This window comes from Bombina bombina, chromosome 1 (genome assembly GCF_027579735.1).
Source record: "Bombina bombina isolate aBomBom1 chromosome 1, aBomBom1.pri, whole genome shotgun sequence".
Classification (NCBI taxonomy): domain Eukaryota; kingdom Metazoa; phylum Chordata; class Amphibia; order Anura; family Bombinatoridae; genus Bombina; species Bombina bombina.
The window spans coordinates 1,117,784,760-1,117,801,653 of NC_069499.1; the positions used below are offsets into that span (position 1 = coordinate 1,117,784,760).

General features: G+C 42.7%; 1 protein-coding gene across 3 annotated transcripts in view; it reads right to left on the bottom strand.

The window, feature by feature from the left end:
* The window catches only part of MED1 (mediator complex subunit 1), a 282,755-nt gene that overhangs the window by 43,029 nt on the left and 222,832 nt on the right, over nt 1-16,894 (bottom strand). For all 3 annotated transcript variants that reach the window (XM_053697957.1, XM_053697967.1, XM_053697977.1), the window contains one exon: nt 5,873-6,074. In XM_053697957.1, coding sequence (XP_053553932.1) covers nt 5,873-6,074 — 202 coding nt within the window. The remainder of the gene's footprint in view (nt 1-5,872; nt 6,075-16,894) is intronic.

Genomic DNA, 16,894 nt, shown 5'->3' on the forward strand with positions numbered 1-16,894 from the left:
GAAATGAATTTATTAGGTAAGCATAAATTATATTTTCTCCTGTTAAGTGTAGTCAGTCCACGGGTCATCCATTACTTATGGGATACCAATACCAAAGCTAAAAGTACACGGATGACGGGAGGGACAGGCAGGATCTTTACACGGAAAGAACCACTGCCTGTAGAACCTTTCTCCCAAAAACAGCCTCCGAAGAAGCAAAAGTGTCAAATTTGTAAAATTTTGAAAAAGTGTGAAGTGAAGACCAAGTTGCAGCCTTGCAAATCTGTTCAACAGAGGCCTCATTCTTAAAGGCCCAAGTGGAAGCCACAGCTCTAGTAGAATGAGCTGTAATCCTTTCAGGAGGCTGCTGTCCAGCAGTCTCATAGGCTAAACGTATTATGCTACGAAGCCAAAAAGAGAGAGAGGTAGCCGAAGCTTTTTGACCTCTCCTCTGTACAGAATAAACGACAAACAGGGAAGAAGTTTGATGAAAATCTTTAGTTGCCTGCAAATAACATTTCAGGGCACGGACGACGTCCAGATTGTGCAAAAGTCGTTCCTTCTTTGAAGAAGGGTTAGGGCACAATGATGGAACAACAATCTCTTGATTGATATTCTTGTTAGTGACTACCTTAGTTAAGAACCCAGGTTTAGTACGCAGAACTACCTTGTCTGAATGAAAAATCAGATAAGGAGAATCACAATGTAAGGCCGATAACTCAGAGACTCTTCGAGCCGAGGAAATAGCCATTAAAAACAGAACTTTCCAAGATAACAGCTTGATATCGATGGAATGAAGGGGTTCAAACGGAACACCTTGCAGAACGTTAAGAACTAAGCTTAAGCTCCACGGCGGAGCAACAGTCTTAAACACAGGCTTAATCCTAGCCAAAGCCTGACAAAAAGCCTGAACGTATGGAACTTCTGCCAGACGTTTGTGTAAAAGGATAGACAGAGCTGAAATCTGTCCCTTTAACGAACTAGCAGATAAACCCTTTTCTAAACCCTCTTGTAGAAAAGACAATATCCTAGGAATCCTAACCTTACTCCATGAGTAACTCTTGGATTCGCACCAATATAAGTATTTACGCCATATTTTATGGTAAATTTTCCTGGTAACAGGTTTCCTAGCCTGTATTAAGGTATCAATCACTGACTCCGAGAATCCACGCTTTGATAGAATCAAGCGTTCAATCTCCATGCCGTCAGCCTCAGAGAAATTAGATTTGGATGTTTGAAAGGACCCTGAATCAGAAGGTCCTGTCTCAGAGGCAGAGACCATGGTGGACAGGACGACATGTCCACTAGATCTGCATACCAGGTCCTGCGTGGCCACGCAGGCGCTATTAGAATCACAGATGCTCTCTCCTGTTTGATCCTGGCAATCAATCGAGGAAGCATCGGGAAAGGTGGAAACACATAAGCCATGTTGAAGACCCAAGGTGCTGTCAGAGCATCTATCAGCACCGCTCCCGGGTCCCTGGACCTGGATCCGTAACAAGGAAGCTTGGCGTTCTGGCGAGACGCCATGAGATCCAGATCTGGTTTGCCCCAATGATGAACCAGTTGGGCAAACACCTTCGGATGAAGTTCCCACTCCCCCGGATGAAAGGTCTGGCGACTTAGAAAATCCGCCTCCCAGTTCTCCACGCCTGGGATGTGGATCGCTGACAGGTGGCAAGATTGAGACTCTGCCCAGCGAATTATCTTTGAGACTTCCATCATCGCTAGGGAACTCCTTGTTCCTCCTTGATGGTTGATGTAAGCCACAGTCGTGATGTTGTCCGACTGAAACCTGATGAACCTCAGAGTTGCTAACTGAGGCCAAGCCAGAAGAGCATTGAAAATTGCTCTTAATTCCAGAATGTTTATTGGAAGGAGTCTCTCCTCCTGAGTCCATGATCCCTGAGCCTTCAGGGAATTCCAGACTGCGCCCCAACCTAGAAGGCTGGCGTCTGTTGTTACAATCGTCCAATCTGGCCTGCGGAAGGGCATCCCCTTGGACAGATGTGGCCGAGAAAGCCACCATAGAAGAGAATCTCTGGTCTCTTGATCCAGATTTAGCAGAGGGGACAAATCTGAGTAATCCCCATTCCACTGACTTAGCATGCACAATTGCAGCGGTCTGAGATGCAGGCGCGCAAATGGTACTATGTCTATTGCCGCTACCATTAAGCCGATTACCTCCATGCACTGAGCCACTGACGGGTGTTGAATGGAATGAAGGACACGGCAAGCATTTAGAAGTTTTGATAACCTGTCCTCCGTCAGGTAAATTTTCATTTCTACAGAATCTATAAGAGTCCCTAGAAAGGGAACTCTTGTGAGTGGCAATAGAGAACTCTTTTCTACGTTCACCTTCCACCCATGCGACCTTAGAAATGCCAGAACTAACTCTGTATGAGACTTGGCAGTTTGGAAACTTGACGCTTGTATCAGAATGTCGTCTAAGTATGGAGCTACCGCTATGCCTCGCGGTCTTAGTACCGCCAGAAGAGAGCCCAGAACCTTTGTAAAGATTCTTGGAGCCGTAGCTAACCCGAAGGGAAGAGCTACAAACTGGTAATGCCTGTTTAGGAAGGCAAATCTTAGATACCGGTAATGATCCTTGTGAATCGGTATGTGAAGGTAGGCATCCTTTAAATCCACTGTGGTCATGTACTGACCCTCTTGGATCATGGGTAAGATGGTTCGAATAGTTTCCATTTTGAACAATGGAACTCTTAGGAATTTGTTTAGGATCTTTAAGTCCAAGATTGGTCTGAAGGTTCCCTCTTTTTTGGGAACCACAAACAGATTTGAATAGAATCCTTGCCCGTGTTCCGACCGCGGAACTGGGTGGATCACTCCCATTAGTAAGAGGTCTTGTACACAGCGTAGAAACGCCTCTTTCTTTATCTGGTTTGCTGATAACCTTGAAAGATGAAATCTCCCTTGTGGAGGAGAAGCTTTGAAGTCCAGAAGATATCCCTGAGATATGATTTCCAACGCCCAGGGATCCTGGACATCTCTTGCCCAAGCCTGGGCAAAGAGAGAAAGTCTGCCCCCCACTATATCCGTTTCCGGATCGGGGGCCCTCACTTCATGCTGTCTTAGGGGCAGCAGCAGGTTTTCTGGCCTGCTTGCCCTTGTTCCAGGACTGGTTAGGTTTCCAGCCCTGTCTGTAGCGAGCTACAGTTCCTTCCTGTCTTGGAGCGGAGGAAGTTGATGCTGCTCCTGCCTTGAAGTTACGAAAGGCACGAAAATTAGACTGTTTAGCCTTTGGTTTGGCCCTGTCTTGAGGCAGGGCATGGCCCTTACCTCCAGTAATGTCAGCGATAATTTCTTTCAAGCCGGGCCCGAATAATGTCTGCCCTTTGAAAGGAATATTAAGCAATTTAGATTTAGAAGTCATATCAGCTGACCAGGATTTAAGCCACAGCGCTCTGCGCGCTTGAATGGCGAATCCGGAGTTCTTAGCCGTAAGTTTGGTTAAGTGTACTACGGCATCAGAAATAAATGAATTAGCTAGCTTAAGGGCTTTAAGCTTGTTCATAATCTCATCCAATGAAGCTGTGCTAAGGGTCTCTTCCAGAGACTGAAACCAGAATGCCGCCGCAGCAGTGACAGGCGCGATGCATGCAAGGGGTTGTAATATAAAACCTTGCTGAACAAACATTTTCTTAAGGTAACCCTCTAACTTTTTATCCATTGGATCTGAAAAAGCACAGCTATCCTCCACCGGGATAGTGGTGCGCTTAGCCAGAGTAGAAACTGCTCCCTCCACCTTAGGGACCGTCTGCCATAGGTCCCGTGTGGTGGCGTCTATTGGAAACATTTTTCTAAATATAGGAGGGGGTGAAAAGGGCACACCGGGTCTATCCCACTCCTTGTTAACAATTTCTGTAAGCCTTTTAGGTATAGGAAAAACGTCAGTACACGCCGTTACCGCAAAATATTTATCCAGCCTACATACTTTCTCTGGAATTGCAACCGTGTTACAATCATTCAGAGCCGCTAATACCTCCCCTAGTAATACACGGAGGTTCTCAAGCTTAAATTTAATATTTGAAATCTCTGAATCCAGTTTACTTGGATCAGATCCGTCACCCACAGAATGAAGCTCTCCGTCCTCATGTTCTGCAAATTGTGACGCAGTATCAGACATGGCTCTACTATTATCAGCGCACTCTGTTCTTACCCCAGAGTGATCGCGTTTACCTCTTAATTCTGGCAATTTAGATAGTACTTCAGTCATAACATTAGCCATGTCTTGCAAAGTGATTTGTATGGGCCGCCCTGATGTACTTGGCGCCACAATATCACGCACCTCCTGAGCGGGAGGCGAAGGTACTGACACGTGAGGAGAGTTAGTCGGCATAACTTCCCCCTCGTTGTCTGGTGATATTTTTTTAACATATAAAGTTTGACTTTTATTCAAAGTAACATCTATACATTGAGTGCACAAATTTCTATTGGGCTCCACATTGGCCTTTAAACATAGTGAACAAACAGATTCATCTGTGTCAGACATGTTTAAACAGACTAGCAATAACACTAGCAAGCTTGGAAAAAACTTTTAAATAAATTTACAAGCTATATAAAAAACGCTACTGCGCCTTTAAGAAACATAAAAATGTGACACAGTTGAATTAACAATGAACCAAATATGTTAAAACAACCAAATTTTAACAGAAAATGTATAAAGTTAGCAGAGGATTGCACCCACCAGCAAAAGGATGATTAACCCCTTAATACCCAAAACGGATAACAGTTGAAATAATAAACGTTTTATCACAGTCAAACACACTGTCACAGGTCTGCTGTGACTGATTACCTCCCTCAAAACTAGTTTTGGAGACCCCTGGGCTCTGTAGAGACGTCCTGGATCATGGAGGAAGAAATAGGAAGACTGTGACTAAATTTTTACTGCGCAATAAAGCGCTAAAATAGGCCCCTCCCACTCATATTACAACAGTGGGGAAGCTCAGTAAACTGTTTTTATGCAGAAAAAACGACAGCCATGTGGTAAAAATCATGCCCATAAAGTTTTATCACCAAGTACCTCAGAAAAAACGATTAACATGCCAGTAAACGTTTTAAAATTGAAAATTATGAAGTGTTATTAATAAGCCTGCTGCTAGTCGCTTTCACTGCAGTGCAGGCTCAAATATTACTTTAATATTGACAGTATTTTCTTAGTGAAATTCCATTCCCCAGAAATACCTCAGAGTATACATACATACATATCAGCCTGATACCAGTCGCTACTACTGCATTTAAGGCTGCACTTACATTACATCGGTATTAGCAGTATTTTCTCAGTCAATTCCATTCCTTAGAAAATAATTTACTGCACATACCTCCTTGCAGGTGGGCCCTGCATGCTATCCCCTGTTCTGAAGTTACCTCACTCCTCAGAATGGCCGAGAACAGCAAGTGGATCTTAGTTACGACCGCTAAGATCATAGAAAACTCAGGCAGATTCTTCTTTTAATGCTGCCTGAGAACAAACAACATACTCCGGTGCCGTTTAAAATAACAAACTTTTGATTGAAGAAATAAAAACTAAGTTTAACACACCACAGTCCTCTCACACGTCCTATCTTTAGTTAGGTGCAAGAGAATGACTGGATATGACGTAGAGGGGAGGAGCTATATAGCAGCTCTGCTTGGGTGATCCTCTTGCACTTCCTGTTAGGGAGGAGTTATAATCCCATAAGTAATGAATGACCCGTGGACTGACTACACTTAACAGGAGAAATTTCTATCTGCGCACACAGAAAATAGATAAAAAATACTACCAGTTCCATAACCAAGCTAGAAGAGAAACTAAGGAAAGATACAAATAGTAAATTACATTCAAACAAAATCCACAAAAATCTTTTAAAAAAATTACATAATTAAATCTTACCATCTTTTAATACAGTGCGTTTAACACAGCTCCCAATTAGAGTGTTACAGGCTACCTGATGACGGATCAGATTTAAGATGATGGGAACACGGCCCGGGTATTGGAATGGGATTTTACTTAGCATTGTACCCTGCAGGCTTCTACCATCAGGTAGTGGAGCATCTTTATTCAGAAAATAGCAGTGCTGCTGACCTGGGAGTGACTGATAACAAATGAATGAATATTAATATTTTATAGCAAAACAAATTATATTCATATTTTATTTTTAAATAGGTGGGGGTGGTAAGTTTGTTAACCATGAAAGTTAAAGGGACAGTCTACACCTTAGTCATCTTACCTTAGATTAAGATGCAAATAGCTAGAGATGCACCGAAATTTCAGCCGCAGAAACGTTTCAAGCAAAAATAGCATTATCGTTTTTTTGTTTTTTTTATTGCCTGTTATTTTCAGTAAAATTTATTGTGTAGCATATTTCAAAGTTGATGCTAGTCTAGAGCTGCTGTTTGAGTTCTTTACTTGACGAGTACATTACTTGACTTACTGTTTTGCAAAAAAAAAAAAACATTTTTACTGTTCCTGCTGCATGATATAGAAAAGGGGTGCAGGAGGCTATTTGCATCTTAATCAAAGGGAAGACTTTAAGATGACTATGGTGTAGACTTTCCCTTTAAGCAAGGAACATAACATGCAACAAATATCTTTTCTGAAATTCTTAACAAATCTATGGGTTGCTGAATAGAGCCTTCTGAAGAACTATAACAATAAAAGTATTTATACAGCCACGATTAAAGACATATGAGCTATGTCAGTCGAAGCATGAAATATTTAATTTTCCAACCTCAGATAAAGTACTCAATAAAACACCTACGCGCCAGCATAACATTTTAAGACAACATATAAAATATATGGGTAAAAATATACTAACATATTAAAATATTTTCCCCCAAGATTAGCACTATCTTCCCTTTACAGACATATTTTGGATCCAGCAAATTGAGCTGGGTAGCAACTTGCCAGGGACAATGTGTTTAGAAAAGATGGAACCCAGAAGTATCAATTTTGCCTGAGTGAGTGCAACAACGTTCATAAGGCAACATTTTCAGTAAACTCTGCAAGGAGAATCTATAAAGATATTCCCAGACAACAAGATAGCAATGCTTTATATATGTTTCCAACAAGGGATGAAAAGTAGAGTAGTTCTCAAAAAAGTCACTTTATTATGTCTTTGTACACAAGAATATATTGAGAACTTAACAGCAGTTCATTTTGCTGCAGATTACTTAAACAGAGTCTTAATATATCAGACACAACGGCATCACCACAAGCAAGTTTTCTACAAGATAAAAAAACAGTGGTAGTATATAGAATTGGATTTAATGGCACCAAACAACAATAATCCAGTACATCAGTTCTTCAGATGATTTTCATCTCAGTTAATAGCGATAGAGGATTTCTCTCAGATGTAAGACTTTAAACTGATCTAGGTTATCCTGATATAACTGCTGGATAGAATCAATCAAGAACAAGCTATATTCATAGCATATCTTTTGCCAATACGGCTATAGAACATAGGCGTATGAGAGAGAGGGGGGAGAGAGAGAGCAAAAGAGAGGGGGGAGAGAGAGAGCAAAAGAGAGGGGGGGAGAGAGAGCAAAAGAGAGGGGAGAGAGAGAGCAAAAGAGAGGAGGGAGAGAGAGAGCAAAAGAGAGGAGGGAGAGAGAGAGCAAAAGAGAGGAGGGAGAGAGAGAGCAAAATAGAGGGGGGGAGAGAGAGAGTCAAAGAGAGGGGGGAAGAGAGAAAGTAAAAGAGAGGGGAGAAAGAGAGAGAGCAAACGAGAGGGGAGAAAGAGAGGGGGGATAGAGAGAGAGCAAGGGGTGGGACCGCTGTACTGCAAAAAATGGCCCATGTACACAGGCTTTTGGACTAGTATCTTATAATTTACCATAAAAAAAATTATAAAATATGATGAAAACATGGAAAAAAACACACTTTTTCTAACTTTGACCCCCGAAATCTGTTACACATCTACAACCACCAAAAAACACCCATGCTAAATAGTTTCTAAATTTTCTCCTGAGTTTAGAAATACCCAATGTTCACATGTTCTTTGCTTTTTTTGCAAGTTATAGGGCAATAAATACACATAGCACTTTGCTATTTCCAAACCATTTTTTTTTAAATTAGCTATTAGTTACATTGGAACACTGATATTTGTCAGGAATCCCTGAATATCCCTTGACATGTATATATTTTTTTTAGTAGACAACCCAAAGTATTGATCTAGGCCCATTTCGGTATATTTCATGCCACCATTTCACCGCCAAATGCGATAATTTAAAAAAAAAAAGTTCACTTTTTCACAAACTTTAGGTTTCTCACTGAAATTATTTCCAAACAACTTGTGCAATTATGGCACAAATGGTTGTAAATGCTTCTCTGGGATCCCCTTTGTTCAGAAATAGCAGACATTTATGGCTGTCGCATTACTTTTTAGTAATTAGAAGGCTGCTAAATGCTGCTGCGCACCACACTTGTATTAGGCCCAGTAGTGAAGGGGTTAATTAGGTAGCTTGTAGGGAGCTTGTAGGGTTAATTTTAGCTTTAGGGTAGTGTAATAGACAACCTAAAGTATTGATCTAGGCCCATTTTGATATATTTCATGCCACCATTTCACCGCCAAATTCGATCAAATAAAAAAAATCATTCACTTTTTCACTAACTTTGGGTTTCTCACTGCATTTTTTTACAAACAGCTTGTGCAATTATGGCACCAATGGTTGTAAATGCTTTTCTGGGATCCCCTTTGTTCAGAAATAGCAGACATATATGGCTTTGGCATTGCTTTTTGGTAATTAGAAGGCCGCTAAATGCCGCTGCGCACCACACTTGTATCATGCCCAGCAGTGACGGGGTTAATTAGGTACCTTGTAGGGAGCTTGAAGGGTTAATTTTAGCCTCCCACCTGACACATCCCACCCCCTAATCCCTTCCAAACATCTCTCTTCCCTCCCCCACCACACAATTGTCCCCGCCATCTTGAGTACTGGCAAGAAAGTCTGCCAGTACTAAAATAAAATGCTTTTTTTTTTTTAAATATCTGTTCAGCTGTGATGGACCCCCTTAGCTCCCAACCTCTCTGATCATGCCCAAATAGCTCTCTAACCCTCTAATCCGAGGGTGGAAGTGAGAGAGAAACTACCACGAAAGAATGCGGTATCAGCACTCACTGTCCTGACCAATAGGCGGAGATTAAATTTCCAATGTTAAAACATAACTGTTATTAGATAATAATAAAAAATAGGGGAGAAGGGGGAACACATACGATTAAAAACCTAGGATAGAGTAGTCATAAATAATTACCTTAATATGGTTAAATTATATAAATAGGCCTCTGAGGTATTATAGCCAAATTGGATATATTAAGGCATAATCAACCCGTTGGTAGATGTGGCAATAGGGTTGTACTATTTGTAGGTGGGGTATAATGCACCTATATTGTCGTTATACACTACAATAGTGAAATGAAGGTACCTATTTGCTGCCATATTGGGTACTGGCAGCTGTCTGCCAGTACCCAGTTTGCCTCCCAAAAAAAAGTTTTTTTTATACAATTTGCATTTTTCTGTAGTGTAGCTGCCCCACCTCAATACCCCCCTCCCTCTCCCAGATTCTTTGATTATTATTTTCCCCCTCCCTCTCCCTCCATCCCATTCAATTACATTGGTGGCAGTGGTTGCTGCGCGCGCGCACACACACGCGCCCCCTGCAGCAGGCCCCCCCAGAGTGGCTCTCTCTGCATTGGTCTTGGAAAAAAGGTATTGCATTTATACCTCAATATCAAGGCATCACGGCAATACCTTGAAAGCGAATCAGGATTGCTTCCAGCCACTTTAAACCCCTAACGACGTACACGGTACGTCGCTGGTCTTTAAAGACCAGTTTGTGTGTGACGTACCCTGTACGACGTGTGTCGTTAAGGGGTTAGTGGCTGTGTGTTGAGTTATTTTGAGGGTACAGCAAATTTACACTGTTATACAGGCTGTACACTCACTACTTTACATTGTAGCAAAGTGTCATTTATATATATATATATATATATATATATATATATATTATTAGACAAAACAAGGAATTGATCTAGACCCATTTTGGTATATTTGATGCCTCTATTTGGCCCCCAAATATGATCATAAAAAAACATAATTTATGCTTACCTGATAAATTCCTTTCTTCTGTTGTGTGATCAGTCCACGGGTCATCATTACTTCTGGGATATAACTCCTCCCCAACAGGAAATGCAAGAGGATTCACCCAGCAGAGCTGCATATAGCTCCTCCCCTCTACGTCAGTCCCAGTCATTCGACCAAGAATCAACGAGAAAGGAGTAACCAAGGGTGAAGTGGTGACTGGAGTATAATTTAAAAAATATTTACCTGCCTTAAAACAGGGCGGGCCGTGGACTGATCACACAACAGAAGAAAGGAATTTATCAGGTAAGCATAAATTATGTTTTCTTCTGTTATGTGTGATCAGTCCACGGGTCATCATTACTTCTGGGATACCAATACCAAAGCAAAAGTACACGGATGACGGGAGGGATAGGCAGGCTCATTATACAGAAGGAACCACTGCCTGAAGAACCTTTCTCCCAAAAATAGCCTCCGAAGAAGCAAAAGTGTAAAATTTGTAAAATTTGGAAAAAGTATGAAGCGAAGACCAAGTTGCAGCCTTGCAAATCTGTTCAACAGAGGCCTCATTCTTAAAGGCCCAAGTGGAAGCCACAGCTCTAGTGGAGTGAGCTGTAATTCTTTCAGGAGGCTGCTGTCCAGCAGTCTCATAGGCTAAACGTATTATGCTACGAAGCCAAAAAGAGAGAGAGGTAGCAGAAGCTTTTTGACCTCTCCTCTGTCCAGAATAAACGACAAACAGGGAAGAAGTTTGGCGAAAATCTTTAGTTGCCTGCAAGTAGAACTTGAGGGCACGAACTACATCCAGATTGTGTAGAAGACGTTCCTTCTTTGAAGAAGGATTTGGACACAAGGATGGAACAACAATCTCTTGATTGATATTCCTGTTAGTGACTACCTTAGGTAAGAACCCAGGTTTAGTACGCAGAACTACCTTGTCTGAGTGAAAAATCAGATAAGGAGAATCACAATGTAAGGCTGATAACTCAGAGACTCTTCGAGCCGAGGAAATAGCCATTAAAAACAGAACTTTCCAAGATAACAATTTTATATCAATGGAATGAAGGGGTTCAAACGGAACACCCTGTAAAACGTTAAGAACTAAGTTTAAACTCCATGGCGGAGCAACAGCTTTAAACACAGGCTTGATCCTAGCTAAAGCCTGACAAAAGGCCTGGACGTCTGGATTTTCTGACAGACGCCTGTGTAACAAGATGGACAGAGCTGAAATCTGTCCCTTTAAAGAACTAGCTGATAGACCCTTTTCTAAACCTTCTTGTAGAAAGGACAATATCCTAGCGATCCTAACCTTACTCCAAGAGTAACCTTTGGATTCGCACCAGTATAGGTATTTACGCCATATTTTATGGTAAATCCTTCTGGTAACAGGCTTCCTAGCCTGTATCAGGGTATCAATAACCGACTCAGAAAAACCACGTTTTGATAAAATCAAGCGTTCAATTTCCAAGCAGTCAGCTTCAGAGAAGTTAGATTTTGATGTTTGAATGGACCCTGTATCAGAAGGTCCTGTCTTAGAGGTAGAGACCAAGGCGGACAGGATGACATGTCCACTAGATCTGCATACCAAGTCCTGCGTGGCCATGCAGGCGCTATTAGAATTACTGATGCTCTCTCCTGTTTGATTTTGGCAATCAATCGAGGAAGCAGCGGGAAGGGTGGAAACACATAAGCCATCCCGAAGTTCCAAGGTGCTGTCAAAGCATCTATCAGAACTGCTTCCGGATCCCTGGATCTGGACCCGTAGCGAGGAAGTTTGGCGTTCTGGCGAGACGCCATGAGATCTATCTCTGGTTTGCCCCAACGCCGAAGTATTTGGGCAAAGACCTCCGGATGAAGTTCCCACTCCCCCGGATGAAAAGTCTGGCGACTCAAGAAATCCGCCTCCCAGTTCTCCACTCCCGGGATGTGGATTGCTGACAGGTGGCAAGAGTGAGACTCTGCCCAGTGAATTATCTTTGATACTTCCATCATTGCTAGGGAGCTTCTTGTCCCTCCCTGATGGTTGATGTAAGCTACAGTCGTGATGTTGTCCGACTGAAACCTGATGAACCCCCGAGTTGTTAACTGGGGCCAAGCCAGAAGGGCATTGAGAACCGCTCTCAATTCCAGAATGTTTATTGGCAGGAGACTCTCCTCCTGATTCCATAGTCCCTGAGCCTTCAGAGAATTCCAGACAGCGCCCCAACCTAGTAGGCTGGCGTCTGTTGTTACAATTGTCCAGTCTGGCCTGCTGAATGGCATCCCCCTGGACAGGTGTGGCCGATAAAGCCACCATAGAAGAGAATTTCTGGTCTCTTGATTTAGATTCAGAGTAGGGGACAAATCTGAGTAATCCCCGTTCCACTGACTTAGCATGCATAATTGCAGCGGTCTGAGATGTAGGCGTGCAAAAGGTACTATGTCCATTGCCGCTACCATTAAGCCGATCACCTCCATGCATTGAGCTACTGACGGGTGTTGAATGGAATGAAGGACACGGCATGCATTTTGAAGCTTTGTTAACCTGTCTTCTGTCAGGTAAATCTTCATTTCTACAGAATCTATAAGAGTCCCCAAGAATGGAACTCTTGTGAGAGGAAAGAGAGAACTCTTCTTTTCGTTCACTTTCCATCCATGCGACCTTAGAAATGCCAGAACTAACTCTGTATGAGACTTGGCAGTTTGAAAGCTTGAAGCTTGTATTAGAATGTCGTCTAGGTACGGAGCTACCGAAATCCCTCGCGGTCTTAGTACCGCCAGAAGGGCACCCAGAACCTTTGTGAAGATTCTTGGAGCCGTAGCCAATCCGAATGGAAGAGCTACAAACTGGTAGTGCCTGTCTAAGAAGGCAAACCTTAGATACCGGTGATGATCTTTGTGGATCGGAATGTGAAGGTAAGCATCCTTTAAATCCACAGTGGTCATGTACTGACCCTCTTGGATCATGGGTAAAATTGTCCGAATAGTTTCCATTTTGAACGATGGAACTCTTAGGAATTTGTTTAGAATCTTTAAATCTAAGATTGGCCTGAAAGTTCCCTCTTTTTTGGGAACCACAAACAGGTTTGAGTAGAACCCTTGTCCTTGTTCCGACCGCGGAACCGGATGGATCACTCCCATTAATAACAGATCTTGTACGCAGCGTAGAAACGCTTCTTTCTTTATCTGGTTTGTTGACAACCTTGACAGATGAAATCTCCCTCTTGGGGGAGATAATTTGAAGTCTAGAAGGTATCCCTGAGATATGATCTCTAGTGCCCAGGGATCCTGAACATCTCTTGCCCAGGCCTGGGCGAAGAGAGAGAGTCTGCCCCCCACTAGATCCGGTCCCGGATCGGGGGCTCTCGGTTCATGCTGTCTTTGGGGCAGCAGCAGGTTTCCTGGCCTGCTTGCTCTTGTTCCAGGCCTGGTTAGGCTTCCAGCCTTGCCTGTAACGAGCAACAGCTCCTTCCTGTTTTGGTGCAGTGGAGGTTGATGCTGCTCCTGTTTTGAAATTCCGAAAGGGACGAAAATTAGACTGTCTAGCCTTAGCTTTGGCTTTGTCTTGGGGTAGGGCGTGGCCCTTACCTCCTGTAATGTCAGCGATAATTTCTTTCAAACCGGGCCCAAATAAAGACTGCCCCTTGAAAGGTATATTAAGTAATTTGGACTTAGAAGTAACATCTGCTGACCAGGATTTTAGCCACAGCGCCCTACGTGCCTGTATGGCGAATCCTGAGTTCTTAGCCGTAAGTTTGGTTAAATGTACTACGGCCTCCGAAATGAAAGAATTAGCTAGTTTAAGGACTCTAAGCCTGTCCGTAATGTCGTCTAGCGTAGATGAACTAAGGTTCTCTTCCAGCGACTCAATCCAAAATGCTGCCGCAGCCGTAATCGGCGCGATACATGCAAGGGGTTGCAATATAAAACCTTGTTGAACAAACATTTTCTTAAGGTAACCCTCTAATTTTTTATCCATTGGATCTGAGAAAGCACAGCTATCCTCCACCGGGATAGTGGTACGCTTAGCTAAAGTAGAAACTGCTCCCTCCACCTTGGGGACCGTTTGCCATAAGTCCCGAGTGGTGGCGTCTATTGGAAACATCTTTCTAAATATTGGAGGGGGTGAGAACGGCACACCGGGTCTATCCCACTCCTTAGTAACAATTTCAGTTAGTCTCTTAGGTATAGGAAAAACTTCAGTACTCGCCGGTACCGCAAAGTATTTATCCAACCTGCACAGTTTCTCTGGTATTGCAACGGTGTTACAATCGTTGAGAGCTGCTAAGACCTCCCCTAGTAATACACGGAGGTTCTCCAATTTAAATTTAAAATTTGAAATATCTGAGTCCAATCTGTTTGGATCAGAACCGTCACCCACAGAATGAAGCTCTCCGTCCTCATGCTCTGCGAGCTGTGACGCAGTATCAGACATGGCCCTAGCATTGTCAGCGCACTCTGTTCTCACCCCAGAGTGATCACGCTTGCCTCTTAGTTCTGGTAATTTAGACAAAACTTCAGTCATAACAGTAGCCATATCTTGTAATGTTATCTGTAATGGCCGCCCAGATGTACTAGGCGCCATAATATCACGCACCTCCCGGGCGGGAGATGCAGGTACTGCCGCGTGAGGCGAGTTAGTCGGCATAACTCTCCCCTCGCTGTTTGGTGAAATTTGTTCACATTGTACAGATTGACTTTTATTTAAAGTAGCATCAATACAGTTAGTACATAAATTTCTATTGGGCTCCACCTTGGCATTGGAACAAATGACACAGATATCTTCCTCTGAGTCAGACATGTTTAACACACTAGCAAAAAACTTACAACTTGGTTATAATCTTTTTTAGCAAAAACGTACTGTGCCTCAAAGAGGTACTAAACGATTAAATGACAGTTGAATAATGAACTGAAAAACAGTTATAGCATCAAACTTTAAAACAACACAACTTTTAGCAAAGGTTTGTTCCCATTAGTAAAATAACAATAATTAAATTTGACATAAAAAATACAAAGCAACGTTTTTATTCACAGTCACTATAAGAATTCTCACAGCTCTGCTGAGAGAATTTACCTCCCTTCAAAGAAGTTTGAAGACCCCTGAGATCTGTCAGAGATGAACCGGATCATGCAGGAAATATAAAAGTAACTGACTGGAATTTTTTGATGCGTAGCAAAGAGCGCCAAAAACGGCCCCTCCCTCTCCCACACAGCAGTGAAGAGAAACGAAACTGTCACAAATAAAAGCAAAAAAGGCTGCCAAGTGGAAAATAATGCCCAAATATTTATTCACACAGTACCTCAGCAATGTAAACGATTCTACATTCCAGCAAAAACGTTTAACATGATAAATAGTTATTAAAAGGATTAGTGACCTTTAACAGAGTAGTTCCGGTGAAATACCATCCCCAGAATACTGAAGTGTATACATACATGTCATTTTAACGGTATGGCAGGATTTTCTCATCAATTCCATTCAGAAAATAAAAACTGCTACATACCTCAATGCAGATTCATCTGCCCGCTGTCCCCTGATCTGAAGCCTTTACCTCCCTCAGATGGCCGAGAACAGCAATATGATCTTAACAACTCCGGTTAAAATCATAGTAAAAAAACTCTGGCAGATTCTTCCTCAAACTCTGCCAGAGAAATAATAACACGCTCCGGTGCTATTGTAAAATAACAAACTTTTGATTGAAGTCATAAAAACTAAGTATAATCACCATAGTCCTCTCACACATCCTATCTAGTCGTTGGGTGCAAGAGAATGACTGGGACTGACGTAGAGGGGAGGAGCTATATGCAGCTCTGCTGGGTGAATCCTCTTGCATTTCCTGTTGGGGAGGAGTTATATCCCAGAAGTAATGATGACCCGTGGACTGATCACACATAACAGAAGAAACAATTGTTATCTTTATCACAAACGTTGGGTTTCTCACTGAAATTATTTACACACATCTACTGCAGTCATATGACAAATGGTTATAAAAGCTTCTCTAGTTCCCTTTGTTCAAAAATAGCAGACATGTATGGCTTTGCCATTGTTTTTTGGCAATTAGATTGCCGCTAATTGCAGCTATGCACCTTACTTGAAATTCCTGGCAGTGAAAGCATTCATCAGTTAGGTTGCAAGATTAATTTTTGATGCAGAGTAAAGATTACCCTCCCACCTGACACCTCCCAAACAGCTCTCTCCCATCCCTCACCCCTCACTGGTCACCACCCTCTTAGGTACTGGCAGAAGGTCTATTATTTTTTTCTCACAGTATAAAGATCTCTCCTCAATCCTCCCACATCCCTGATTCCCCCCGAAACAGCTCTTTAACCGTTCCCCTCCTACTAGTGGAGGCCATCTTAGGTGCTGGCAGCTGTCTGCCAGTACCCAGTTAATATGTTTTTTTATTATTCATTTTTAAATGTATTGATTTTTTTCTGTAGTGTAGTGGTGCCCTCTACCTCCCTGCGATCATTAGTGATGTGCCCCCCCCCCACTTCCAATTCCTTTTTCCCCAGTGTAGCTTCCCATCCCTCCCTCTCCCTTCAAAACTTTTTCTGTAGCATAGGGCCCCTCCCACTCCCTCCCCCCACCGCGTCTGTGCGGCCCAGCTGCCTCCCACATTCCTCCCCACACTTCCTACTGGCTCAAGCAATTGATCGTTACAGATGGTGAAACACACAGTGTCACTGTCTGTAACAATCTGGCATCTGCCTTCATATGGTCGTGCTCTGTTATCATATGAACACAGTTGCCTGCAGCTCAGGAACAGAATCTCTTGGCTGTAACTTGACAACCAAGACTGCTGGAGCTTCACACAGTTGCAACATATATCTACGTTATGAGGTACGATGGGCTCTG